This window comes from Neovison vison, chromosome 9 (genome assembly GCF_020171115.1).
Source record: "Neovison vison isolate M4711 chromosome 9, ASM_NN_V1, whole genome shotgun sequence".
Taxonomy (NCBI): Eukaryota; Metazoa; Chordata; class Mammalia; order Carnivora; family Mustelidae; genus Neogale; species Neogale vison.
Genome location: NC_058099.1, coordinates 12,388,864 through 12,416,837, shown reverse-complemented (window position 1 = coordinate 12,416,837; position 27,974 = coordinate 12,388,864). Strand labels below are relative to the sequence as shown.

Below are 27,974 nucleotides of genomic sequence, written 5' to 3'. Positions count from 1 at the left end.
GGCTGGAGGCTAGAGGCTGGCGCCATGGAGTACACAGGAAGCCAATATATTGGGGAATATGTAGACGGGAGGTAAGGGCCTCATCTGATTCACTATGTCTTGAGTATTTGTGATTGGGAAAAGACGGCTGCTTTTTCGCATTTGCAAAGGACTTTGTACCAGACACTTTCACAAACTTTATTCCTTTTAGCCTTCAGGACAACACTTAACGTAGTCTTGATTATTCCCATTTTACAGTTCAGGAAAATGAGGCCCAGTGAAGTAAAGTGTCTTGCTCAAGGACACATATCTAATAAGCAGCAGAGCTGAGGTATATTCATTACATATATCCTTGTGTGTTTGCTATCTGCCAGTTTTAGATATGGGGATAAAAATATTAAAAAATGTCAAGCAAGATCCTTACTGTCATGGAGGTTACAGTCTAGTTGGTGTATTGCCAATAAACAAAGAAATGAAAAGATAATTTCAGATAGTGGCTTTGCCTGAATCTTCCCTTCCTCACAGCAACCCTATGAGGTGGATATTATCCTCACTTTGCAGATGGGAAAAGTGAGGCTCAGAGTAACTGTATAACTTACTCAAAGTACTAGTTGGTGTTGGGCAGATCAGGGATCACAACCCAGGTCTGACTCGAAAGCTCATGTGTTTTCTTCTATGGAGCCCTGCTACTGAGCTCCTACAGAGGACACATCCAGTTGGTGCAGTCCATGAAGGCTTTCTGGAGGAGAAAATATTTGAGATGGGCCCTGAAGATTGGGTGGGATTTAGGTGGGTAGAGATGCAAGGTGAAGAATGTTTCCAGGCAGAGGGAACAGCATGGGCAATAGTTTAGAGGATTTACAAGTGGAAGAGCAGGCAGTTCAGTGTGACTGGAGTGTTGGACATATCTAGAGGAGAGAGAGAGCCAGAGTTGGAAGGGTGGGTCTATGTCTGACAGAGATCTGAGTACTGTGCATAATTTTATGGGTGGGGGAGCCACTGATAGATAGATTCTTGGTAGGGCTGGGCATTAGGAAATCTAATTTGTTTCATTTCTGTATCCCTCTTCATAGTGCATACACTATGTACTCAGTAAATGTTGGCTGAATGAATGAATGAATGAAATTTGAGACATGATAAGTGTATCCTCACTATGGATTGGAGTCTTTATATCTTTGTTCTTTTAAACTACCTTTAATTTATAATGAAGGCTTTTGTCTTGAGCAAATAAAAGAAAAATGGGAGGAAAAATGAGAGAGAGGAAGAGAAGGGAAAGGAGAGAGGGAAGCAGAGTAGAGATGGGGAGATCAAGTCAGAGCCCATGGTTGTCCTAGTAAAAGGCAGCAGGACCCTGGACCAAAGCAGAAGTGGGAGGGGAGCGCTGCAGGAAAGAAAGATGTAGAAGTTTGGGAATTTTCATTGCCAGGACTTGGCAACTGATAGGTTCCCAGTCCTACTCAGAGAGTGCCTCCAGTCCCAACTCAGTGCCTAGCTCTATGCTTTGAACCTGGATGATTCTGATACCATTTGTGGAAACTGAGAACTCTGAGGAGGGTCCACTTTGGAGGAAAAGAGGATGAATTTCATTTGGGATGAGCTGGAGACGTCTGTAGAAGATTTGAGCACTGATATCCAGTTTGCAGTTTAAAAAAAGGGAGCAGTGTCTAATCTCAGAGAAGGGTTTTGATGGAGACAGAAATGGTAGATGTGATTTCAAGTAAACACATAAAGGAGAAAAGGCATTCTCTTACCTCTCATGTCTTGTAGGAGAATAAACACAACAGTGAACACTATAGAACTCTTATTCTATTTGAGGCATTCTGCTATTGTTCCGTAGCTATTATTTCATCTAATTATCTCAAGAAGAGGAGTGTTGTCATTATCCCCATTTTACGGATGAGAAACTCAGGTTCAGAGAGGCAAAGGAACTGGCCCAAGGTTACACAGGCACGGAGGTGGCCTGTGCTCAGGTTTGGTGACTGTAGGTCTGCATTGCTCAGAAATTGTACCACAATGTCTGACCACAACACTCTTCTGTTCAGGGCCTGTGCCCCAGTGGCATCTTCCTTCATCCCCTCTGTCAGTTCCCTTCACTCCTTATGCAGTAGCTGTTTACAGGGCACCTGTTTACACAGAATCATGATTCTAAGAACTGAGGACACCAAGGTCTTCCTCTCCAGACCTTTAATTAAATAGGGAATATGAGAAATACAATTCCAATGCATGGCAGAAAGTGCTAAGCATCCAGCAGATGTACAAACAAAAGCCTAAAGAAGTTCAGAGTTAGAGGAGATGACTTCTAGCCAGCAGGGGAAGAACAGGGAAGGAATAGAGGAATGAAGAAATGGAGGAAAGGATACTTCTTTAGCACTTACCAGATGTCGGGCCCTTTACTAGGAAAATCATTATACATTATCTGGGTTATACATTATCTTGGGCATTAATCTCAGGCACTTCACACATGAAGTAAGTGGTCAGCTGGTCAAGCTGGGTTTCCTTGGCCTGGGCTCCTGTAGAGGCCTGCTTCCCCCTGCATGGCAAGTCCCACATATTCTGCAATTGCTTAATTGTGTCGCCCACTAGACCGTGAATCCCCTTGATGGCAGGGATGCCTTGATCACTGCTGTGACCTTGTTGTACCCAGCAGAGCAGACTCAGCATGTGTGGTAGGTGTTGATATATAGTAGATGCTCTGTAAAGATTTGTTGGAAAAAAGGAAGGAGGGAAGGAAGGAAGGAAGGAAGGAAGGAAGGAAGGAAGAAAGAAAAAAGGTTTAAGAAAGCCTCCAAGATAATACATCTAGAAAATGGTGAAGTACAATTCAAACCTATGTCCCCTGTCTGAATTTCATCCTTTTCCCATTACCTACAAGTGCTGTAAAGGGCAGGGGTGGGCTGTTCATGGGGGACAGGGAGGACACAAAACCAGCTGCCAGGAAAACTGGCCCGAGTCTCTGCTTCCCAGTGTTTACTGTGTGGCTTTGGGCACATCCCTCCCCTCTCTGGGCCTACCAAGGGTTGTGTTATGGGATCTGAGAACCCCAGGACAGCCTCTAGGTGAGGGCGAAGACAAACCAACAAAACTCTGTGCCCCATCCTCCACCATCACAACACAGACCCTCTGATTTTTGCGTTTTTGAGGGAAACAAAAACATTGTTTTCTAACAGAATATTACTGGGACAGTAACCCCTGAGGGCCCCGAGAATGAGGTTCCCACTTGCTCTGCTGTGCCTGTCCGCTCTGATCCTCCCGCGGCTCTGCACAGTCCGCTGATTTCCCTTTGTCCTTGCAGGATGGAGGGCGATGCTGAGTACATCCTCCCAACTGAAACGAAATATGTCGGGGAAATGAAGGACGGCATGTTTCATGGCCAAGGAACCCTGTACTTCCCCAGCGGGAGCCGCTTTGATGCCATTTGGGAAAAGGGACTGGTCGTGAAGGTGATTAGCCTGAGGAGGGGAGGCTGCAGAGGGCAAAGCCCTGGACGGGAAGAACCCCCACTACAGAGCACCCTGATCTGTCCATCGGGCGCCCTCCTCCTTCCATTCCCTCTTCTCCCCTCTACCCGATCTCCCAGAGCTCTGGAATCCGCTCCTCTGGATCCAGAAGGACCCTTGGAGAGGCCACGATGAGTTTGAAGCCTAGTGTATCACTAACTAACTGAGTGACCTTGGGCCCATGACTTCCCCTATAAACTGGGGACAATAGTTGTATCTCATATTGCTGCTGTAACAAATTACTATAAACTCTGTGCCTTCAAACAATAGAAGTTTATTACCTTACAGTTCTGGAAGTCAGAAGTCTAAAATAAGTCAGCCGTGCTGCATTCCTTCCAGAAGCTGTAGGGGAGATCCATTTCCTTACCTTTGCCATCTTCCAGAAGTTTCCTGCGTTCCTTGGCCAGTGTCCATGTCTCAATCTGACCTCTGCTGCTGTCATCACATCCCCTTCTCTCTGATTTTGTCATCATCTTGTTCTTCATCCCTCTGACCCCCTTGCTTTCCTCTTACAAGGACCCTTGTGATTATATTGGGCCCACCCAGGTAATTCAGGAAAATCTCCCCATTTCAAGATCTGTCTGTTAATCACATCCGCAAAGGACCTTTTGCTGGATGAGGCTAACATTTTTATGGGCCCCAGCAGGTAGAGGTGGATATCTTAGGGGGACCGTTATTCCGCCTGCCCCAACACCGGCCACCTCCTGGGGCAGTTGTGAGTGTAAATGAGGTGATCTCTCTAAGCACTGTGCTCAGTGCTTAGTACCCCATGCTCAGTACCCAGCATCCAGCAGGCACTCAGTGTTAGGTCTTAGTACTACTTCCACAACCACTGCTGCTCTCATGAGAAGTCCTCTAATCCATCTAATCCCACCTGGAACTTGTGGGCCATGCATACAATTCAGGGGGTCAGTAGAAACTACCCCCCCTCCGGCTTTATGTGCCAAAATTTCTGTGTATCTGTGGTTTTCTCTGGGGAAAGACCTACGTTTCACTAATGCCCACCTTCGAAAGGTTAAGCAACATTCCTTGTTTTACCACTTGGAGAGTCTGAGCCCCAGGAAGGGGATGTGACTTACCCAAGGTCACACAGTGAATTAATAGTATCGGAATTTCCACCTACACTTCCTGATGCCCAAGCCAATGCGACCTCTACATCCTGGGGATTCCTTCAGCCCTGGGGCAGCAGAGGCAGAATGTACTTGTTTGGACAAAGGGCTGTGACCAGTGGCTGTGACCTTTTTAGCTAGCTCTGCGCTAAACGCTTTGCCGGTGCACTGTCTCATCGAATCAACCCCGTAAAATATGTACCGTTAGGAGGCAGTTTTACAAATGAGGAAACCCAGGGCTGGGTCATCTGCCCCGCATCGTGCGGAGAGTGGCCACAGAGCCCAGCACTATAGCCGTTCCTTCTAATCATCACAGCCCCGGTAGCCGGAATAGCTCCCACGGCTCCTCTGTGGCCATGAGAAGGTGAGAAAGCCGCCTCTTGCCATGACACCCGTCCTCCTTGGCAGAGGGGCTTCCTCACCCCTGCGCGCATGCTCCATGTCTTCCAGGGCACATACACCTTCTCGGACGGGCTGCAGTACGAGGCAGAGCACTGGCATTACTGCGACAGCTGCGATCGCAGGTTTTACACCGAGATCTGCCATGGCTTGAAGCCTGCAGGTACCCGGGCACCCTCCCTTTCCTTCACACCCGGGCTGGGAGGGAAACGAAAGGCAGCCTTACGTAAGGGGCCCCTCAGATGTCCGCCGTCCCGGCTCCGTGCCTCGGTTTCTCTCCTGCAAAAGCGGTTCTGTAGCATCATCCAGCTGACAAGTCTGTTTTAAGTAAGCTCACGCAGGCAAAGTGTTTCCAGCAAGCTCTGGCATGCAGGAGGGGCGCGGCCCATCTTGGCTGTCATTGTCCCTAGTACCTGCTGTCACATGGAAACTAAGCAGCACCGAAGGAGCGGGTGCCCCGTGTACCAGGCTCCGGCCGAGGCTCTGTGTGCTGCCGGTCTCACAGAATCTCCAGACGACCCTGCCATGCCCACCTTTCTGGTTTCATGTGGCAGAGGAGGAAACTGAGGCTCCAGACTCCAGACCTGCTTCCTGGGGGTGGAGCTCCCCAGGGGGCCCAGGTCTTCCTCTCTGTGTCCCCTGTATCATCAGAAACCGTGTTCCATCGTGGAGGGTGACATGCAGGCCCAGACTCTGGATTCGGAGAGCAGCCACGGAAGGGGCTCACGTGTGTTTCCAGCTTGTGTGCAGTCAGCTACACCCCAGGGGCATAGTGGTTGGCCCAGCCAAGACGATACATCCAAAATGACAAATGGGAAAATGACTGTGCAAACCATAAGCATAAATCCTAACTTATGACATGATGTGGTGGAGTTGACCAAGCCTGGAGCTAGAAGGTCTGGGTTTGAGTCCTCGATTCCCTCTCAGTAGCAGGATGAGCCCGGGCAAGTCAGCCTCCATGAGGGCAGAAGGCTCCAGAAGGCACCCAGGATAGAGTCAGGCAGACCTGAGCTCAAACGCTGGTTGGGTCACTTTGAATCAGATAGTTGACCCCGTGAACCTTCTCTCCCTTTGTCTCCTTTGTCAGCTCCCCTTCCCCCTAGTTTTCAATTTGGGGGTTCCCGGGGCTCTCTGGCCTCAAGCCCTCTTCTGTAACATTCTGTCCCTTCTCCCTAAACAAGCTGATTCACCTCTAAGAGTTCATTTATACCATCAGCTTCCAAATGGAGATCAAGATTCCTGAGCCCCAGGTTCCTGCAGCTAGCTTCCCCAACACCCCAATTTGGCACCTCTTACCTTGTCTGCATGGAACTCATTCCCTTCTCCCCCCAGGGATTGCACCTCAGAGACTGTCACCCCCAGAGACTGTCACCCCATCCACCTGGATGGGCCGAGTCCTGCCTTCTTCTTTCCCTGTGCACAAGCAACCATCTCTCTGGTCCTGTGGATTCTTTTTTTTTTTTTTAAAGATTTTATTTTTTTAATTTGACAGACAGAGATCACAAGTAGGCAGAGAGGCAGGCAAAGAGAGAGGGGGAAGCAGACTCTCCGCCGAGCAGAGAGCCCGATGCGGAGCTCGATCCCAGGACCCTGAGATCATGACCCGAGCCAAAGGCAGAGGCCTAACCCACTGAGCCACCCAGGCACCCCTGGTCCTGTGGATTCTACGTCTTAAATATATTCCTTCATGCGTTCATTGAATAATTGTTGACTGAGGCCCCCTATGTGCCACACCGGGCTTCCTTCACCCTCTCTGGTGCTGCTGTGTCCCAGACCTCCATCCTCTCCCCTGGATTACCTAGTCTCCTGAGATCTAGGTTTGACTCGCTCTGGGCCATTCTGCACTCCGTGGGCACTCTCGTCTTTGCAGAACATGACTCTGATTGCCACTCTCCACCACCCCCACTCCTGTTACCTACCCTTCAGTGCCTCTCCGCTCCTCTCACGAGAAGGCTGCAGATTTTTAAAATGACTTTCATTCTCTGGCTCCTGTGGCTGAGCCTACCCTCAGCCCACACCACCTGCCCTTCTGGGATTTTCTCTCCTCCCTCGCTGTGCTGGCTCTATCTCTAGACCTTGAAAAGACCATGCTCTTTCCTGCTTTTCCCTCTGCTGGGATGCTCTACCACCCCATTTCACCCAAATAACTCCTTCCCAGCCTGCAGGTCTCAGCGTCACGTCCCTTTGTCTGGGGCCCCTTCCCTGAATTCCCCGATGAGGCAAGGTCTCCCTGTGGCCTCCCGCGGAGTGGCCAGGGCTCGTCCCCAGAGCTCTGTCCTGAGTGCACAGCATCCCTCTTCCCACGCTGACTGCGCTTCATGAGAGCGGGGGCTCTGTCTTCGTCACTGCTGTGTCCCCAGTGCCTGGCACATTGCTTGGCACCGAGTCAGTGCTCAGTAAAGAATGGCACGGGGAGGATAATACTGACATCACAGCAGGGGAGATGAGGTGTGGGCATTAAGGTCATGACATTGGATTTTCTGAGCACCTACTCTGTGTCAGACACTAGCTGGGCCCCAGGGGGACCATGCCTGCCTTCAAGGAGCTGCCAGTCTAGGTCCCCCTTGAGAACCTTGTCTGTGGCCCCTCCTGGGTTAGTTATGACAGGGCCTGGACTCTGTCAAGGACTCCTCACCCCCAACGAAAGCCCATAGGTGAAGAGAGAGCCCCTGGCCTCAGGCCTTCAGCTGTCATGCGGTGGCTAGTTTTGTCAAAGGTGAGGCTCTGCCAGGCTCATGGGCAGCGTGGTAGTCTTCCCTGCATACTTCCTTCTCCTCTGGCGACTCCCAATGCTGTAACTTCATCCTAAGTACCCACTGCTTTCCCTCGGCCCTAGGCACTCGGCAGAGCCCAGCAGCAGCTGCCCCTCAGCCTCAGGGACAGCGAGAAGCTAAAGCAGCCCCCTTCCACTCCTCTCTATCTCTGAGATGGCACAGGCAGGAGGCTCCGGGGCGAGAATGGCTGGGAAGCGCTTGGCATGGAGTGAGAGCTCAGTCACCATATGCACGTGGTGTCAGTAACCAACAGACGAGCACCTGTGTGCAGGACAGGGCCCTGCGCCGTGACCGGGGTGCTGTGCTCGGTGCGCATCCGGCTCTCAGTCCAGAGGACGGGGAATTACAGGAAACACAAGAACCCGAGAAGTTATTTATTTCAACCTCGTCCCCCTCACTCAGGCCTCAGCATTCCAAGATACACGACACCCAGGGCAGTGTGACCAACTCCTCTCGAGCTCCCGGGGGTTCCAACGTCAGCAGCCTGATGTGCAGGTTTCACGGCTGGGTGCCCTGCCGCTTCCTCACTGGAGAGTCTGGGGCGAGTTACTTGACCTCTCTGAGCCTCAGTTCTCTCATCCACAAATGGGGCCCCAGGGTTGCTGTGATAATTGAGTGAAATAGTAGGAGTCAAGCATTTAATGAATTTCTAGGCACAGGATAAACAGTAAACAGCCGCCGTTGTAATTTTGGTAAGAGTCAAAGTTGATCCCCGCCCACCTGACGCATTTCTTCCCTCTGTTCTCCTTCTGCTAGACTTGCTGAGTGAGGCCTGAGGGCTCACGCCTCTGGGCTCACCCCCTTGCATGCCATCCCTCCTCTAGACATCCATTGCAAACTGTGGTGCCCCCTCATGTTCTGTCTCCCTCCAGAACCTACACCCCTGTCATGGTGTCCCCAGAAACAGAGGAAGGGGGTCAAAGGAATAAGTTGGAGTTCTAGTCCCCAAGTCCCGACTCCCAGAGCCGGTTTCAGGAAGCTGCTGTGGGGCACTGCTCCCATCGCTTGTCCTCTGTGCTCTGAATGGGGAGCATTTTGCCATGGGGACAACCAGACAGAAGTGGACTTCAGGGTGCTGGGTTTCGATTTAGCCTTGGTGGCGAGTTAATTATCCATTGCATCCTTTTAAGGTATCTCTCAGCTCACCAATATGGACCCACCTCGAAAAATCCCCGAGGGCTGTTACGACTGTGGAGATGGCTTCTACAACCCAGCCACGAGGATAATCAAGGACTACAGGAATCGCTTTCTGAGAAATGCAGGTATGTCCATTCTGACATGCCGGGATGCCCGTTTTCTCCCCTCTCGCCCACACGTATCTGTGTGCATCTGTGTGCACACACATGCATGCATTTGATGAGAAAGAAACTTCTGACAAAAGACAAAAATTATGATCTGGATGGCTCACCGTGGGGAGTTCTCATGGCAGACGAGTCTCTGTGGGATCACAGAGTGAAGCCAAGGACGGTTGTGGTTAGCTGTGACAGCAAAGGCTAGCACTGAAAGGCTTAAACTACAGATTTCTGCATGCTCTCCTTTGGTACTTTGTGAGCAGTGACTGTGTGCCTAAACACGATACTCGCTGTAGGCAGAGAAGAAGGGCAAATCGAGACACACACCCCTTGCTCACGGAGCTTGTGTTTTGACAGAGAGCAGTCAAGTACTAGAAAGGCTTGGTTGCATCGTGAGAAAAGCATAACGAAAGGGAAAAACATGGCCCTAGATGGGGGTGGGGAGAGAGGTAAAGGTGGGGAGTCCCAAGGAGGTGGGAGTGATGCTGTGGGAGCACAAAGAAAAGGTACCTCATCCGGAATTGGAAAGCCAGAGAGTTTCAAGAAGGAAATGACAGCTAAAATGAGACCCAGAGAATACTTGGGAGTGGACCACAGGGCATGGGGAGAGGTTTTTCAGAGAGGAAATAGCACATGGTAATGATACCATGTGGTCCAAGAATGCCTGCTGGGGATCCAGAACTTCTGTTGGTAAGGGAATGCAAGCTGATCAGACTGAGACTTACGGTAACCAAACTCACAGGAGACCAATGTACAAACAAGAGCAAGAACGTCGTTTCCATTTAGCATGGTGATTCCTAACCTTTCTCTTTCCTAGAGTCATGGAATAACATTAGAACTAGGCACCCTCTCCCTTGAAAAATGACCACATGTGCACAGACACAAACATACACGTTCACACTTATGCACACGCATGCACATTTTGCATATAGTCTTAAGGGGTTTCTTCTAAAGACCCAAGTCAAGAAACTGTGCTCTAAAATGAGAAAGAAACTGCCAGGGAGCCCAGGAGGCCTGAACTGGCTGATGAGAGCCTCCTCTCCCTACAGGGCCATTTACTCCGTAAGTCCGTGGGGATCGGAAAGTTGCCTTTGTGGTGCTGGAATCAAAGCAAAGGGGATGGTCAGCTGGTGCTATGTCTGAATGCCAGAGCAGAGAGCTCAGAAAGCCCTGACCCACGGGTGCTCCTGGAGGAACATGGCCAGTGCTCACATTCTGGGTCCCCTGGCAGTTTTCTTTAATGACTTCCTATTTCCCATTAACAGAGTAGACTGTGCAGAGCACTAATTCTTCTGGGCGTTGGTAGGCTTACTACGGAGTTTCTGGATAAGGAAACTGAAGATGCTGAGTTAAACAATGCTTAACAGTTTCATCTATTGAAGGGCTTCCCAGGGCCATTCACATGCTAATACACCCTGTACTTTTCCTCCCCAGCACTTATGTCAACTGTAATTAAATCTTCATTTGTGTGAGTAATTGCCTAACGTCTGTCTGTCTCTCTCTCCCCCAAGACTGTAAGATCTATGTGAGCAGGAACTCTTGTGTCCGTATCAGGTAGAGTGCAGTCAGGAAAATAGAATTTAATATCAGGAGATACTGGAGAACTGAAAAAGCAAAAGGAGGGAGAGAAAGCAGAGAGAGAAAGCAGAGAAAGTCACAGGGAGAAGCAGCCCTCCCTGCCCCCTTTTCCTGGATGGGAAACCCTGAGACTGAGATATTAGAACATAGAGGGTTGAGAGAGGGACCCCCAGAAGGGGTGACCCAGACCTCTGAGCAGAGCCTACTGCCCAGCGTGGCCTCTGGGCCTCGCTGATGCTAGGAGCTGGGGGACAACTGGAAGGTGGAAGTGAGTGGGCCTTTTGCTTTCGTGACATCAACATGAGCAACAAGACATACAGAAAAGAACGTGTCCTTTCTGCCTTCGTGTGCCTGCCTTGCAGCATCTAACTGGGGCTCAGCCGGCAGAGCAGAACCGTCAATCGTGTGGTCCCAGTCCAGACTGCAAAGTGAGAAGAGAAGGGCAGATTTGGAGCCAAGAGTAGCCTCCTCCCTGGCACGGTGCCCCTGTCCTTTTGTTGTTGGTCAGTGTCTGTACACACTCTTCTGTCTTACAAAGATAACAGGTCTGTGCCTTTTTGTATAATTAGTTACAAGTATCTTTCATATGAGTACAAAGGTGCTCTCCCCACTCGTCCTAGGGGGCAGTTCCTGGGGCATAAAGGGCCATTGAGCAGGGGAACTCATCATCTGGTCTAGATACAGGGCCTCAGTCAGGACAAAGGTACTGGAAGTGATGGGTCTTAAAGAAGGAGTAGGGATTTTGTTAGCAGGCATGTTGGGGAAGGGCATTCCAGGTAGAGGGAACAGCACTTCCAAAGACACAGAGGCATGGGGGAGAAAAAAAAAAAGGCAAGGCGTGACTGGGGAATGAGAAACTGTGGCTCCCAGAATCCTCTGGGCAAAAGCCATGCTTGGTAAGAAAATGGAAAATTCATGGTGGGATGAACAGATAGAGCACAGGGGACTTTTAGAGCAATGAAGATACTCTTATGAAATTACAGTGAGGGCTCCATGATATTATACACTCATCCGGACCCATCAAATGTACTACACCAGAGTGAACCCGCCTGTAAGCTTCAGATGACTATGAGGTGTTGGTGTCGTTTCAGCAGATGCACACTCCGGTAGAGATGGTTGATAATGGGGAGGCCATGCAGGCATGGGGGCTGGGGGCATAGAGAAAATCACTGTACCTTCCTCTCAATTTTGTTGTGAGCCTAAAACTGCTCTAAAAAAAAAAAAATAGCCTTTGAAAAAATGCATCATGAGATGGGAAGGCCATTCTTGGGAGGTTTGGAGAAGGATGGACACTGATGACTCTGGTCGACAAACGTTTATCGACTAGTGGCTGTGGATCTGACCTTGGGTTAGGAAGCATCACAGAATCTTCTCTCAGGGAGGAGGAGAAAGTGGCGGTAGATGCAAGTTGCTACAAGGGAGCGTAGCAGGGATATCTAATCTGGAGTTCAGGGTCAGCAGGCCAGGGAGGTTTCCTGGAAAGAACAAGGTGGAATGGGCAGCCCAAAGAGAAGACAGGTGCAGCAGGGTCAGGAAGGGTGAAAGGCAGAGGGAACAGCATGTGCAAAGGATAAGATCGGGGAGAACACTGCACATTTATGGGGCTACAAGTAGTTCAACAATATGTCAGGGCAAAAAGAATAAGAGAGAGAACCCAAGGGATTGTAAGGGGAAGGGTAGCAAGTTTCCACCCGAGGGCAGCAGGGGAGCAAGGAAAGGTTTTGGACAGGTAGAGTAGTAGCTGAGTCATCATTTAGGGATTTCTCAGGCTGCACAGAGAAAAGGGGCCAAAGGAGGTGAAACTAGATAGGAAAGATGACAAGATGGCAAGAGAGGGCACCCAAAGGGCCCCAGACCCCAGCGTTTTGTGCCAGAGACCCAGGTTCCATGTCCTTGCCCAGCTCTTGGGCTGCCTGCTGGCTGACCCTGGGCCAGCGCCTTCCCTCTCTGGGCCCCTTGCTCTTCATCTGTAAAATGAGGGAGTCGGGCTGGATAAATTCTAGGGTCCTTCCAACCTTAAGAGTCTACGATGGAGGAGAAAGGTAACCAAGGGATATTTTGGTCCTGATATTATAGGACAGTTGGAGTTTGGAGTGTCCTGAAAACCACTAAGAGGAGCCTCTGTTTGTGGCCACCTAGTCATTACCTTTGACTCACCTCACCCTGCCAGGGACCGATTCAGACTTCTGTCCATCTCTTGTTTTCTCTGGGCCCTTTCTCCCCTACATTCTGGTCTGCCCCCATAAACAGTGCTTCCTGTTGGCATCCTGAAGGTGCGGGGCTGCTGGCGATGCAGGCCCACAGTGGGGCCTGAGGCCATCCCAGGATAAACAGAGTGGCCTGAGCCACTGCTATTATCAAGTACACGCCACCTGGCCGGGTCAGAGCCGGGGACACTCTTTTTATAGGAGGTCGCGGGCTGGGACACTGCAGAAGTGTCGCCCTTGTTCACCTTCAGGCCTCGCAGGCTGTCCCGGCTTCTCCCCAACCCTGCCCTGGCTTCACTCCCCAGACGGAGATGCTTGCTCTAGGCCAGACTGGAAAACCTTAGCCTGCTGAATTGCAGATGGGCCGAGTGCCAAGCTTGCTTAACAAACCCGACTTTGCTCGGTTTGGGCTTTAAGAATGCCTTTCTTACCTGGAGAGGATGGTACCTGCTGGCTGGGTTGTGGTGAGAATTTAAATATGTCCTTCCACTCATCTAAAAGCGTCTGAGTGCCGACAGTGGGCCAGGCTTTGGGGATCCATGCTGGCAAGAATCCTCGCAGACCGTGGCTCTCAAACCTTCTGGAGGGCAGGGACCGTGTGACGACGTCTGACTCGTCACTGGATTCCCTGCGGCTCATACAGGTTCCCAGACATGAAGCTGATTAAATGTTTTGGAAGAAAAACAGACAGGCAGGCAGAGGACCCACCTACAAGCCCCTCCTCTTCAACAAATTATAGTCCCTGACATTTAACAGACAACTTATTATTTCGAATAATAAAAACAATCTATTGAGCTTCTCCGCACCTGTGGGTTTTCAAAACCACTTAAGCTTTGAAAAGCTTAAAAACTTCAGCATTAAGGATCCCAAGCCTGTGACCTTCTGGCCAGATCAAGTCTGTGCCGTTTTGGTTTGGGGATCCCTATGCTTGGTCCAGGTCCCCACTCTCCCTGCTGTCTGAACCCCATTGGTGGCCGTCATTTCTGGTGCCTACCCTAGAACTTTTGTGCTCAGGAGCCGTGCATCTCCTGGGAAATTCCTACGTAGCTGGGGACGGGTGAGGCCTGAGATTAGAGGACTAGGGCGTGCGTAATGAATGACAGATCAGGGACGGTGAGGCTGGGAAAAAACCCACTCCCATCTCCCTGTAAGGTCCACGGTCATGCTATTGCACTTTGCAGCGGCCTCTGTTGGGACCATAAAACCACACAAGGCAGCAAGTCAACGCAGGCAGGATTCCAACAGATACAGCAGACACAAAGCAAAACACAGACGGGGTTAGGACTTGCCTCCCTTAGGAGGCTAGGAGAGGTCAGAGAGACAGCCTTGCGTGGCAGTTAAAAGCCCAGGATCTGCAGTCTGCCCCTCTGGCTGACCCCTTTCCCTGGGTCTACCACTGGGCAGCTGTGGGACCATGGCTGGCTGGCTTCTGGTCTCCTTTCCGAGTCTCCGTTTCCTCATCTGTAAAATGGGCCTTCTGGTAATTAATTTAATCTGGAGGAGTTGTGGTTGGGAAAAATGAGACGAAGTCTGCAGGACACCTGGCCCGAGACTCGTCCGTGTCCAGTGATAGGCAGCTGGGACCATGAGTGTGATGATTACTCGCTCGGGCTGGCGGAGGTAGAAGACAGGGAGGCCCTGGGATTAGCTGAGGTTTCTCTGGTTCTCTGGTTCTCTGGTTTCTCTGGTTCCAGGACAAGGAGGCTGCGGGGAGAAATGAGACGGGATGGGCCATGCTGTCGGCCTCCTCAGGGGTTCTGCTTGGGAAATGGAATGCTACTGAATCGTTGGGGTCTGCAGACTCTTAATTATGATGTCTAGAGCCCCCCACCTTCATCCACCACCCTATGTTCCGGCTCAACCGGACCAGCTGCTTCCGTTGACAAACACACCTCGGTTCTCACCTGCTCCCCAGCCCAGAATCAGAGTCAGACGATCCCAACTCCTGCCCCAATTCTGTTCTTTCCAGCTTTGTGTTCTAGTTAATTCTTTACTCAGCCATCTCCCTTCCTCCAAGGAGCCATGCCTCTTTCATGGCTGTTCCTCTAAAGAACACAGGTCCTGCCCCCAGTGGGAGCTCAGCGATATTCCCAAATGGATGAAAAGGCCCATTTTAGAGTCTTAAGACAAAAACACCACAGTCCCCAAAATGAGATGCTACCTTATTTGATAAAGGGTCCTTTACATACTGTGGGCCAATAAGGACGCTGTAGACGATATTAGGGATAATTACGTTTAATGTGGTGGGAAATTGGGAGATTAACCCTTAGCCTCCTACCCGTCCCCCTCATTCTGCTCAGGAGGGATAAGCCCGAGCTGTGTTAGCCGTTGGTACGTGTGTCTCTTCATGTAGCCGTTGCTCGCCTCAACGTTACTGGTAGGAATCATTTGCAAAATAACCGCACCACTAATCCTTACTCCCTCCCTGCAATTAATGACACCCCATGCGAGTGTCTCAGATGAAAGGCACATTATTAATATTCAAAGGAAAAAACCCTCGTAACCATTTTAACATATACAACTAACAATGAACTAAATTTGCTTTGTGGAAGACAGAGAGTGAGCATCCCAAATTAGTTTATGTAAAAGCTGAAATTCTTCCCCGAAAGGTCTCAGTACCATCCTCAAAGAATATCCTGATCATCAGAAATGCCGTCAAGATTCCCGCCAACATTATCCCCTTTGTTGTCTGAAATGTCGAATCAAGCACATCTGGCAAATGTCCTAGAGCTCACAAATCTTTCAAACAGCGTATAATTCCCAATGGTTAAAGAGATAACGCCACCGCTTAATCGCGCTGCTCTTCAAAATAGCACCAACTTTCCTTCAATCAGAAACAATGGCTTGGGCTTCTTAAAAATATCACATACCAGTGATTATTTGCAGAGAGGGCCCCTTTGCATTTGAACCTGTGGGTTCCAGACAGAATTTAAAATCAAGATCACCAGCCTCATTTGAATGTATGCTCAGTTCGATGGACAACGGGTGAGGGGGAAGGAATTTGAGTCGGGGGTCCAGGAAGAGACCTGACCTCGTGTGATTCGGAGGCTCTGGGAGGTGGTGGATGGCTCCCGCCCACCACCACCAACCGTGATGACAGTTGACCTTGACTGAGCATTTCCCAGGCACTGGACACCCAGCTACTAAGAGGGCAGGGAGTGGTCCTGTGATCCCTGCTTGACGAACGAGGAAACTAAGCCTTAGAACTAAGACTAAAGGATCTCCCCCAGGAAATGGCAGGAACTGGGATTCACACTTGGGCTTATCTGCCTCCAGAGGTTTTTCCCTCTCCTTTCCCCTTTGCCGGACCAGCTCCGAGATTGTTCCATCCAAAGAGGCAGGGGCCTGGAGCTTCCAAACCTCACAGATCTGCTTCCGCCCAACTTCAGGCAAGTTGCATAGTGAACACCTAGAAATGAAAGACGGCTTGGTCGTCTGAGGCTCTCTGGCATTATTGAGCAGGTGAAAGCTGGAAAGATCCTGGATGTCCAACAGGAGGGAATGGAGTAAATAATAGGGGGTGTATTCTTTTTTTTTTTTTTTTTTAAGATTTTGTTTTCATTATTTATTTGACAGAGAGGGATCACAAGTAGGCAGAGAGGCAGGCAGAGAGAGAGGGGGAAGCAGGCTACCTACTGAGCAGAGAGCCCAATGCAGGGCTCAATCCCAGGACCCTGGAATCATGATCTGAGCCGAAGACAGAAGCTTAACCCACTGAGCCACCCAGGTGCCCCAATACGGGCTGTATTTTTACACTAAATCGGTACCATCCTTAAAATGGCAGTCAGGGAATGGATCGATGGCTATACAAAGGGACACTCTTTTATTTCAAAGGAGAAAGCAGGACAACAAAAGCAACCAGCATTTACTGAGTGCTTACGAGGTTCCAGACCCTGGTCTGAGCATGTTGCACGGTTTATCTTATTTCACTTCATCTCATCCCCACCGTAACCCTGGGAAACGACTGTCTTCATTGTTCCCACTTCACAGATGATGAGACTGAGGCAAGGTGAAGTGTGTGGCCCAGAGTTACGCGGGGGATAAGCGACAGACCTGGAACTCGGCCCCGGGACCTGACTGACTGAAGGCTAAAGATGGCCTTTGAGCAGGTTCTGGAGTTCACGCACGAAAGAAAGAAAGAACTGGAGGACCCTCCTCAGAAGACTGCAGCGGTAATTCTTTTCCCCTAAATAGTTCCCCACGTTTTTGCTCCAAAACTAGCCAAAGAACGAGACTTTCAATGCTGCCTGCAAATCAAGACTCCTCGAATTTTGAGGCCTTCACCTGGCCAATGAGAAGCCTGAGGCCCACACGGGGCAGATCACGGCCCGCATGTGGGAGCGTCGGGACGAGCTCCGGCTGCCAGCCAGGCCTCCTTCCCCAGAAAACCCGGGCTGTCTCTCCACAATGCTTCCCTCGCGGTTTTGGCAAAATGGCCCAGCGAGCCTCCTGCACAGGCCCTCCCGCCGTCATCTCTCCGTGACACAAAAGGCAATTTGCCCAAATGTGATAATCACCTGGAGGCTGGCACGCAGGGCCATCCCTGCCTTATCTGTGGTATTGTTCGCAGCGCTGTAATGAAGGCTCTGTGGAGGGATAATATCACACTTGTAACTGCCAAAGAAAATGCCTGCACAGATCACACACCCCTGCCAGCAGACTTGGGCATCTGCTTGAAGGGAAGGAAGAGAAATGATGAGCTGAAAACCTCTGCTGTGCCGGGGACTCACTCACCACCTCCTGGTCTTTTGAGGAATATATCATCACCTCTGTGTGGCTGCTGGGGAAACTGAGGCTCGCTGACAGGTGCAGCTAGGGAAGGGAGGAATCAGGATTGAACCCAGGCCTCCCTGATACCAGAGGCCATGCTCTGCACTGAGACAGGCTGTGGCCTTTTCTGAATCCTGAACCTCTATGAGAACCTGGGCAAAGCTCTAGAACTTGCCCCAGAGGAAGACACTTGAACCTACCAACAGAATTTTGCCTACAGAGGGCGGAATCAGCCCCGGTGCGGGTCTCAAAGGAAAAACAGCCCGAGGGGGCTTACTGCCTCCCCCCCCCCCGCCCCACATGTGAGAATTGCCCACTGCTCCTTCTCTCCCACCCCAATTCCAAGAGCCCTGGAAATTTCCCTTCCAGTGGTGTGCCCTCAGATTCTGGTAACAATAAGTCCCCGCCCCCCACAGCAGCCTCCTGGAGGCATCCAAAGGACACAGCTTCCCCTTCCGCAAGCTGCTGGAGTCAACCCCGGGCTGGCCAGCCTCATGGTTTGTTTTGTCTCCTTGTATAGAAATGAAATGAATGCAAGGCCGATGGCAAGCTGTCCTCAGGCACCCTCCCACCTGCTTTTGATGGGGATTCCAAGACTGGGCAGGAGGCCGGCAGGTCGCCCATCTCTCTCTCCAGCCGTCGGCATTGCTCCTCATCTTCATCATTTCTTATTCGCCTAGCGCCCGGCACCTCTAAGGCTCCCCCCAGACACGGGTCTTCACCAGGGTGTCCCCGGGGGGCCAGGAGAAGGAGATGAGTACACAGTGCTGGGATCTGGGAGTGGAGGAATCTCTGGACAGAAGCGTGGGACCTGTAGGGGGGTCTAAGTGTACAAAGACTAGCAAAACTCCTGCCCCACAGCATAGAGTTCTGAAATGAACATCAACCCCCAAAATAAGCATATGAAGAGAAGTCCAGCACAATTCTATATTCCTATCATGTTTATGTTAATGTTTAACTGGAAATATCACATAGGAGATTCTTTCTCCCAAACACCGGGAGAGCCCCTGCTTTGCCGGTGCCGGAAGCCAGCAGCACAGTGCACTGGGGAGGTGGGGAGAAGAGCCCAAGTGTGGTTGAGACGCTGTCCTGGAAAAGGTGGTGTTTGGCTAGGCGTTAAAGGATGAGGGGTGGGTTTCGCTAATGGAAGGGAAGGAACAAAGCAAAGAGAGATGCAGGAACAAAGGGTCCCCCAGAGAGAGCACCTGAAACGGGGTCTTGTGTTGGGGGAGAGAGGAAGAGTCAAGAAGGGTCTCCTCCCAACACGGATGGACAGACTCGGCTTTGACAGGTGAGTAGGAGTACATCTGGGCTCGGCATTCAAGGCCCAGGGACCCAGTGTGGGGCAGAGAGAGCCTTGAATGCCATCCTTCAGACAGGGAGGACTAGAGGCATGGTGGTGACAGAGAGGTTTTTCAGGGAAGCGTGGTTGGCCGAGGGCTACAGGTCTGGAGATGGACTTGGGTCTGCCCCTGTGCCCATTCACTGACGGGGTGATATGGGGCAGACGACTTTACCTCTCTGAGCCTCAGGACCCTCATCTGTGAAGTGGGGATGCTAACAGTGACTTTGCGAGATTCTTAAACAGACTGAGTTCCAGTCCGCTGGTGCATTCTGCAGATTCTTAACATCCTAACACCGCTCCTGGCTGGCCCCACCACCAAAGCCTTAATGCAGCCTTTAGTATCTGTCGACTAGAGGACACAGGTCCCAGCTGCCAGGCCTGTCCCCTTCAGCCCATTGTCCACACAGCTGGAGAGCAGAGGCGGAAGGGAGCAGTGGTCAGAGCAAAGGCTCTGGGGCCCATGCCAACTGGATGACCTTGGCCTTGGCACATTGCTTCCCTGAGCTGCCTGTGTATAGTGACTGGGCATCATGAACATGGGTAGTGAGCCCAAATTCAACTGTGGGTGCTTGAAAAACAGAAGTGGGGAAGCAAGAAGAAGGGGAATACAAGGGGATGCTGCTGGTCTGGCAGCTTCCTTCCACTTGCTCACGGCGGGGTGTGGGGAGACGTGAATCCCTGGTCTCTGGCCCTGTGTCTCCTGTTGGATGAACAGCCTGCCACACGCAGGATGGTTCTAGTATTTCAGGATATGCCTTTTTTTAACAAGCTGGCGGTGCCTTTGGACTTCAACTGCAGAAATGACTCTCTCTTCTGATCGTGTCAGAATACCAACTGCCTAACCCTTCTTGGGATGTCCTTCCCCAGCACGGGGCCTTCTTAAGAGATTTCCAAGGGGCATCATGACTCAGGACATTTTACCCTTCACCAACGGGCCAGAGCACCCAAAACTCCTATCTGAACAATACCCGCAGTGCATACGACAGACCCTGGTGAGGACTGCATGAGATGGGGTGTGCGAGGTGCCCAACTCGGCTCCTGGCACGTGCGCGTGTTCCCTAACGCCAGGTGGCCCTTCTCCCGCTCAGACTCACCCCTTCCAGGCACAGCCCGAGTCCAGTCCTAAGTCTGACTCTGGAGGCCTTTTCCTAGTCGTTTCAACATATTAGAACAAAAATGTATCCGCACTCCCACATTAAATATATATGTTTTTGCTGCTAAAACTTTGAAGGGATTTTTAACATTTTGCCTGGTAAATTGTTGGGCTGCCAGTCGGCCTGTGATTTCTAGAGAGCCGTGTGCATATTGGGGAACTCTTGCACAATGAGGTAAGCAAGCCTACAAACTGATTTCAAGCGTAAGAACATTGTTTTGATTTCTAAATTTAATAATTCAGTCTGAATGCATTAACTAGATAACATGTTAATTTCCGTTTTTGCAGTCTCCCTTTCTGTATTTTAGAAATACCAAAGATTGGTTTGGTGTCCCCAAATCTCTCACATTTGAACAGGTTTTGAAAAGCTGTGGGTACTGAACCCTGCCCCTCTAGTTCCCAGGGAGTGAAGCGGCCTGGGTTAATCCACTCCCCACCCCACCCCCCGCGCCCACCCCCGAGACTTCCACCCACCCAGCCCAGAAAATGCTCTTCTACAGAGAAAATCAAGAGCAGCCCCAGGGCTTCCCCTCCTACCCCACCATAGGCTCTGCCTGGGCAACGATCCCTTAGTCAATATTGGCCATGCCATGGCCTTGGCCTCTGGCCACCAGCACAGCCAGCAAAGTTCAAAGCCTCCTGCTTGTCAGGAGCTGTGATGAGGAGGGGAGGGCGGCACCTGCTCAGCTCAGGCTCACACAGCCCTGCGTTTGCACAGAGGGTGGGGCTGGGCTTTGAGGGTGGCACGGCCCACGGGCCAGGGCGCCGGGTTTACCAGGCACCTCCCGTCCCCACCTGGAACCCCAGGCCACACAGGAGCTGTGTGAGTGTCGGTCTCGACCCCAGGAAAAGAGGGCAGCCCGCATGACAGAGCCCGGCCTGGCGTTGTGGGTGAGCGCTAGGCTGTCCCTGAGGGACGGAAGGACTGTCTCACTCAGCCTCTGCTCCAGGACACACTCAGACGCTGTCACACAGAGTACCACACACACGCCGAGCCCTCGCACGCTCACAGCACACACCTGCTCATGCTCACGCACACACCCACACTCACACTTAGGGAGGCTCTCACGCACGTTCACCCCCCTGGTTGGAAACACGGCCGTTTGTTGCGGTGCACACTCAGCGTGAGTGTGGCTTTTTCACTAGCTCTATGAGTCCGTCCCCTCTCCTGAGGCTAAGATGCCTGGTTTCATCTTGGTCCCCTCCCTGTCCCAGCGGGAGGAGCTGCATAGCAGTGGTGACCGCAGTTGTGCTCGGCTCAAAGGCGTGCCAAGAGGTCACAGAATCAGGCTTGTGGGCGCCCGATAACCTGGATCCGCCTGTTTGCCCTCTCTGGGCTCGCCTGCCCAAGCCTGCCCACCTCACTTTGAACAAAAATCAGTGGCTGAGCTGTGGTTCTTTTTCTTTTTTTAAAAGATTTTTATTTATTTGACAGATCACAAGTAGGCAGAGAGGCAGGTAGAGAGAGAGGAGGAGGAGGCAGGCTCCCTGTTGAGCAGAGAGCCCGAAATGAGGCTCGATCCCAGGACCCTGGGATCATGACCTGAGCCAAAGGCAGAGGCTTTAACCACTGAGCCACCCGGGCACCCCCTGAGCTGTGGTTCTTGATCTTTATGGTGCTGATCCTTGTATAAAGAACCTGTCCTCCCCCACAGGAACAAGAAGTCCCAGGGTGCTCTGCGAGAGTCCCTTAAGAACAGTCTCTTGCAGGAACCCCATTAGGGAATGAAAGATCCATCAAAGTGGGGATCATAGCTCCTCCTTCCTGGGTGTCATCATGGTGCTGCTCACCATGTCATCATGGTGCTGCAGGAGGTCTCGTGAACCCCCGCAACCTTGCCCGGTCCAGACAAGGAGCCCCGCCCAGCTCAGAGAGGGAGAGTGGCTTGTCCAAGATCCCCCAGCAAGTTGGCGCCAGGGCTCAGCACTGGGACCCAGAACGCCTTCCATTCTATGCTGTGCTGTCACGCACACCCTGGAGGCTCACTGTGCCATGACAACCTCGGGTTTTCTTTTGCTTTGGAGCATTTCCTGTGTGCCAGGCATTGTGCTAAGCACTTTACAGGAATGACCTCACTCGCTCCAGCAGGCACTTTGTTGGTAAGGGAACGAGATCCACCTGCCCACGGTCTCTGGGCTGGTGGCAGCCAAACTCCAGGGCCCGTGCTCTTGGCTGCCTTTCCGCTGCCTCCCTGCCAACCACCTGGGAGCTCGCATTGCCCCGCATTTGTTGAAAGATTTTTAGGATCTCTTCCCCCTGCACTGCGCTGACCTGGGGACTGCACTAGTGACAGGGACAGTGACCCAGCTGGAGGCCTGGGTAGGCCTGCCCGTCCCCGCCCCCGCGCTCACTGTGAGGCAGGCCCCAGACCAGCCAGGGCTTTGAGCATCCTGAGTGTGCTTGGTGCCCCAGAATGAGTCCAGACCACCCCTCTGTTCTGTGCTGTGGAGCTGCTCCATCTGTGGCCTCAAAACACACAAAGGAAACAGCAGCCTTGGCCCTGCACTTGGCATATCGACTCTGTCCTCTCAGGAGCTCCATTTGCTGAGGGCGGGGAAGAAATTCTTCCCCTTTTGTCCAGATCCCACAGGGTAAGCCTATTGCTTTCCTGTCCCCAACTTTGCATTGCTTTATTCATTCGTTCACCAAATACTCATTAGAGACTTTTTAAGTGCCAGATCTGCCCCAGGCTCTGAGGACCAGGAGTGCAGTTGGGCCCGACTGCCCCGGGGCTGGTGGGGGCGACAGTGACCTCAGCAGGAGACAGGGAAGATGCCATCCAGACAGGGTCCCTGGGGGTGGAGGAACGCCAGGAGGGCCCCGGGACCTAGTCGCCCACACTCGCCAGCGGCCTTAAGTTTGGAGTGTGGCAGCTACAAAAGAAAGCCATGATCACCAGACACCTCCAACCTCACATTCCCCTTCCTGAGCCCATGGCCTTTAGTGCACCATGCGCTTAACACCGCCTTGAAAGAAATCCTGGAATGACACATTTATATTGCCTTTGGTTGTTTGTGTTCAAAGCATTTGTTAATTACACATGTTTAAACAACACTGCAATTGATACACTGTCGTCCAGGCCTTTCTTCACTTTTACATACACTAAGGCTCCGAAATGGCCCTGCCTGGGCCCCCAAAACAGTATATTTAAGAGGCGCAGAGGCCCTGGTGTGCACGGGCACAGCGGGGACTCCCCTACAGCAGGGTGAGGTGAGCCGGGCGGGAGGCAGTCTGGAGAGCAGAAGACCCACCTTGAAGTCCAGGTGAAGGCGTGGGGAGCCTTTCCAGGCAAGGCTTCTCAGCAGGGACGTCCCGTGGTCAGATTTGGGGTCTCTCTCCCCGAAAGTTCCTTTTCTTCTCTATAAGAAGCCCAGTTCTCCTAATAATTGGTGAGATTCCTGGGGTGGGGGGTGGCTTGGGCAGGGGAGGGGGTTCCATGGGACAGTGAGGTCACTTCTAAAGTTTCAGCCCAGAATAAAGAAAGCTTTCTGCCCCAAGGGCAGACAGACCTGAACCTGAAGAGTGTCTGAGTGGAACCTTTGGACAAAACCCCCTGCTGGGTCTCAGTTCCCCTTTGTACCCCGCCTCCAGCCCCCAAGCACAGGGCACGGGGCTCATCCATTCCTTCCTTCCTTCACTGAACAGATACGGAATAAGGACCTCCAATACCACTCACTGGTCGGGAGTTATGCCCCATCTCCTTGAGGGCAGTCTTCACAGAATTTATCTGGAATTCTTCTGCTCAGGAAATTTGTCTATTCTCCCATTTTTACCAATACTTTAATGCTGGCTCTTTTACTTTGTAGAAATTCAAGAACCCCCATCGATGTTGCTAGGAACCTAGAAATATATTTTTTTTCAACTCCCCAAATGCATGAAATTAGCAAGGCATTAAGTTGGAGGTTAAGAGAAAAGACAATCGTTTCTTATTTTTTCGATTGTCAATACACATTAAGAAGATTTGGGAAATACCAAAACAGAAGAACCTCTCCCGTCTTTGCTCAGAAATGACTATTATTCACGTACAATGTGTTAGTTTTAATTTTTCTTCTGTGCACGGTTTTCTGCAGATGATGCTGTCAATGTAATTTTATTTCTTGCCTCTTCCCACCTTTTCATCATATCAAAAACATCTCTATGCTACTATACAGACTTCATAACCCGACTTTTTCAAGCGCTGCTGAATCAGTTTCCCCCACCCCACCCTGCAGCCAGGATTGTACCACAATACCTGGCCCACAGTCCCCGTTTGAGAAATTAGTTGTTAAATACACAATAACGTAAGCCTTCTCTTGTTTTAGAAACAGATTATTTCAGTTTCCTTGATTCTAAATAATACTGAAGACAAATAGATTATTCCCTTAGGATCGTGTCCCAGAATGGAATTGTGGGCCAACAAGGCCCAAACTTTTCAAGATAAATGCACCAAACCAGAAATCTCCCTCCCCTTCCCTTCGGAACCACCAGCAATTGTGTCCAGGGTAATAATTTACAATTGATTAAAGAGTTTGCGGCGTGGTCCCCCCCCCCACCTTTCCCCTCCCTTCCTCTCCCCCTTCCCTCCTGCCGAAAAGGGGGGGAAATTATCCGAGAAGGTGAAGATGTTCTCAGACAATCATATTAACATATTCCAACAATTGCAATTTGCAAAATAGTAATCACAACTCCCGGGCTCTGGGAGGCATTAATCAAAGCGGCAGGTTTAATTCCATTTTAAATATTGATGAAACGTGCTTCGGCGGCCTCACCCTGGCGTGGCGGGGCCAGGGGAGCCCGGGCGCCTCCACGCAGAGGAGGTGGAGGGAGGGTTGGTGAGCAGCTGCCGGGAGGGGAGGCATCTGTGATTCAAATTGGTGGCTGTGCCGCCAGGTAGAGAGCGAGAGGGGTAGTGAAGAGGCTGTTAAGTCCATTGCTGTCAATTTGTAACGATGGGGGAGGGGCCCGAGGGCTGGTTTAGCACAATACCCCCAGTTTGTCTGGTTTCAGGGGTTAGCACTGAAGAGCTTGCAGCTGCACAGATTCGAATAGCCCAGAGACTTCAGAACTGTAATTATCAACCAGGCTGCTCGCGGTGTGGCAAAAGTGGGCTTCACCAGCGCTTAACTCCTTGTGTGCCGCCGCTGTCCCCACCCCCGGGGCTTGACGGCCACGCGTGGATTCCCCAGCAGCCTCCCTGGGAAGACACGGAGGCCCACCTGCGGCCCCCGGGGCAGTCCTCGGAGGCAAGATCGTGCCTCTTTCCTGAGGTCACATACAGAGGAATAGCAGAGAGCAGGCAGAGGAGGCTAGCTCTGTGCGGGGCAGCCTTGCCCCCTGGCTCCCTTGTCACATCAGCCCCATTGGCCCCAGGGTGGGGGCCATTTGGCTTTGGAGTCTGATGGGTTTGAATTCTACTGGCTGTGGAGGTGAGGCAAGGCTCGTCACCTCTATCAAAGGGAGGGAACCTCCACTACCCTCCTGGGCTATTGCCAAGACTCCGTGTTTGCAAAGCATGGAGTACACTGTTAGGCTGTCAGTAAGCCTCTGTCTCTCTGATCCCGGGCCGGGTGCTTTCTCAGAAGAGGAAGGGGGCAAGGGAATCTGGTCTGGAGGGCAGAATTGGGGGTGACCCTCCATGTTTGAGCTCTCAGGGGGTGCCCTTGGTCTCTGGCTACTGCCACGTGTTCCTGAGGAGGACAGGTAGTCCCATGCTCCCATCCCTTAGGGGGAGGCAGGTCAGGAGAAGCGACAAAAGCTGCTCCAGGGTTGTAGCCCTGCGGAAAATGGCGTGAGGACAGGGGTTTGAGCTCGTTCTCTGTCCCTAGGGCCTGACATGGAGGTGAGGCAGGAATGAGGCAGGGACAGCTATGGCACTAGGAAAAGAACTCCAGTTTAGCTCGGAGTCTTGGTTCATGAAGTGCAGGCATGACCCCGAGACCCTCCTCCTCCACGTTCTCCACGAGTCTGGGAAGGAGAGGGTCCAACGACATCTGTCCCGGCGTGGGAGGTGGCACCCTTGGGTGTCCTCCCCAGGAAGGGTGGATAGTAAAACGTCACAAGGAAGCCACCGCAGAGTATTAGGCAGCAATAGGAAGCAAAGAACGAGATGTACATTTAGCAACAAGAATAGATCTTGAAAATGTAGTGTTGAGTAAAAGAAGTAAGACACAGTGAGACTCACAGCACAATGCCATTTATGGTGGCAAATTAAAACCACATTCGTGCACAAAACAACGGCACACATTTTACAGAGCTGCATGCATGTTTAGGGGCATATATCCCACCATTAAAGTGGGTCTCTGTCAGGGTTTGGGGAGGAGCTGTGTGTGGGTTTGGGGGATAATGGGGGAAAATAAGTCTGTCCCCGGAGAGATGACTGTGGTATGGGGGGACCAAAGACTGCATTTCACTCCCTCTCTCTGAGGTTTAAAAAACAGCACAAGCTTTGCAGTCAGACCAACCTGGGTTCACATTCTGGGTTCTCCTGTGCACTAATCTGTGTCTGTGGGCGGGTGACTTGACCTCTCTGAGCAGCTTGTTCCTCTGCGGAAAGGCAGCATTGCTGCCCGCAGATGCTCACGAGGGTTAAATTAAGAGAGATCAATGAGCATAGGGCCCATAGGAACATCAGTTCCTTCTCTCTACTCTCCACTGAAAGGCTCAGAGTCAACAGAGGTGTCAGGTTCCCCTGTGGAGCCTTGGATTCTTAGAAGGGTCTATAGTGAGGGGTGCCTGGGTGGCTCAGTGGGTTAAGCCTCTGCCTTCAGCTCGGGTCATCATCTCAGGGTCCTGGGATCGAGCCCCACATCAGGCTCTCTGCTCAGCGGGGAGCCTGCTTCCCTTCCTCCCTCTCTACCTGCCTCTCTGCCTACTTGTGATCTCTGTCAAATAAATAAAATCTTAAAAAATTAAAAAAAAAAAAAAAAAGGGTCTACAGTGGAAAACCCAGGAAGGAAACAAAGAAGAGCTGAGCTCTGGCCCCTGGCACTACCGGCAGGGCCTGTACTGGCTGTTGAGGGGGTGCCCTTTGTGGGCATCAGATGGGGCGGATGCCCAAGCAAGTTGTTCTCTGGGTGCCCATGGGGACTGCCCAGCTCAGAGTGGCCACATGACCTGGTGCCTGCCTCCACGGGCACTCTCCACCATCAGTAAACCCCTTTGTGTTCAATTTCCCCAAGACCAGACATTCGTAGGCAACTGGAGGATTCGAGTTTTAGTGAAAGATTTGTTCCTTCCCAGCACAGAGCTGGCCTGGCCCCCGAAGCCACACCCCTGTGCTGGAATGCAGTCCCAAGATGCCGACTGTGGGTCTCCCCGCACAGAGAAGGCCCAGCAAACCCCAGGCATGACCAGCTCTTCCTCTTCCCCTACAGATGATGACGAGCACGAGTGGATCATCAGGACGTGTCGCAAGGGCTGGGATGAGATCGTGGGTCACCGACCCAAGCTGTGAACTGTGCTGCTGGCGGAGGTTTCCTCTGCACCACTGACCATGGCTGGCCCTGGGGGCAGCCTGCTGTTCCAGTCCCTGACTTTTAGCTCAGGAATAAAGCCTTTCTGCACTCAGTGGCCCCAAGTGTACTTTCTTGAGATGATTTCTTAGGGGATCCTCATTTCACTGGCTTCGGAATCACCCATGAATTAGATATTTCTGGACCCTACCCTAGACATGCTAATCAGAATCTCTGGGAATGGGGTCTAGCAATGTGCATTCCCAAGTCCCACTCCCTGAAGCATTCTTATTTCCGGTATCTCTCAACATCACCCCCAAGATCATGTGTCAGCTGAAAACCAGAAGGAGTGACATGTTCTATGGCCACACTTGGGCCACAGACATCCTGGATCTCTGTATAACCACCCCTCCATAGAGGTTGCTGGATCCAGCAGCCCA

The 27,974-nt window shown here is 51.6% G+C and overlaps 1 protein-coding gene across 2 annotated transcripts; it reads left to right on the top strand.

Annotated features, from left to right (window-relative positions):
* The first annotated feature begins 14 nt into the window (after window positions 1-14).
* On the top strand, window positions 15-27,654 carry MORN5 (MORN repeat containing 5). 2 transcript variants are annotated; one of them, XM_044264978.1, is made up of 5 exons: window positions 15-71; window positions 3,272-3,419; window positions 5,036-5,147; window positions 8,889-9,020; window positions 27,457-27,654. In XM_044264978.1, exons 1-5 carry the CDS (start codon window positions 25-27, stop codon window positions 27,534-27,536), a joined length of 519 nt encoding a protein of 172 aa, XP_044120913.1. In that variant the 5' UTR covers window positions 15-24; the 3' UTR covers window positions 27,537-27,654. The 2 variants fall into 2 exon arrangements, with proteins under 2 accessions (XP_044120913.1, XP_044120914.1); XM_044264979.1 differs by lacking the exon at window positions 27,457-27,654 and adding an exon at window positions 16,826-16,866.
* Window positions 27,655-27,974: the final 320 nt, after the last annotated feature.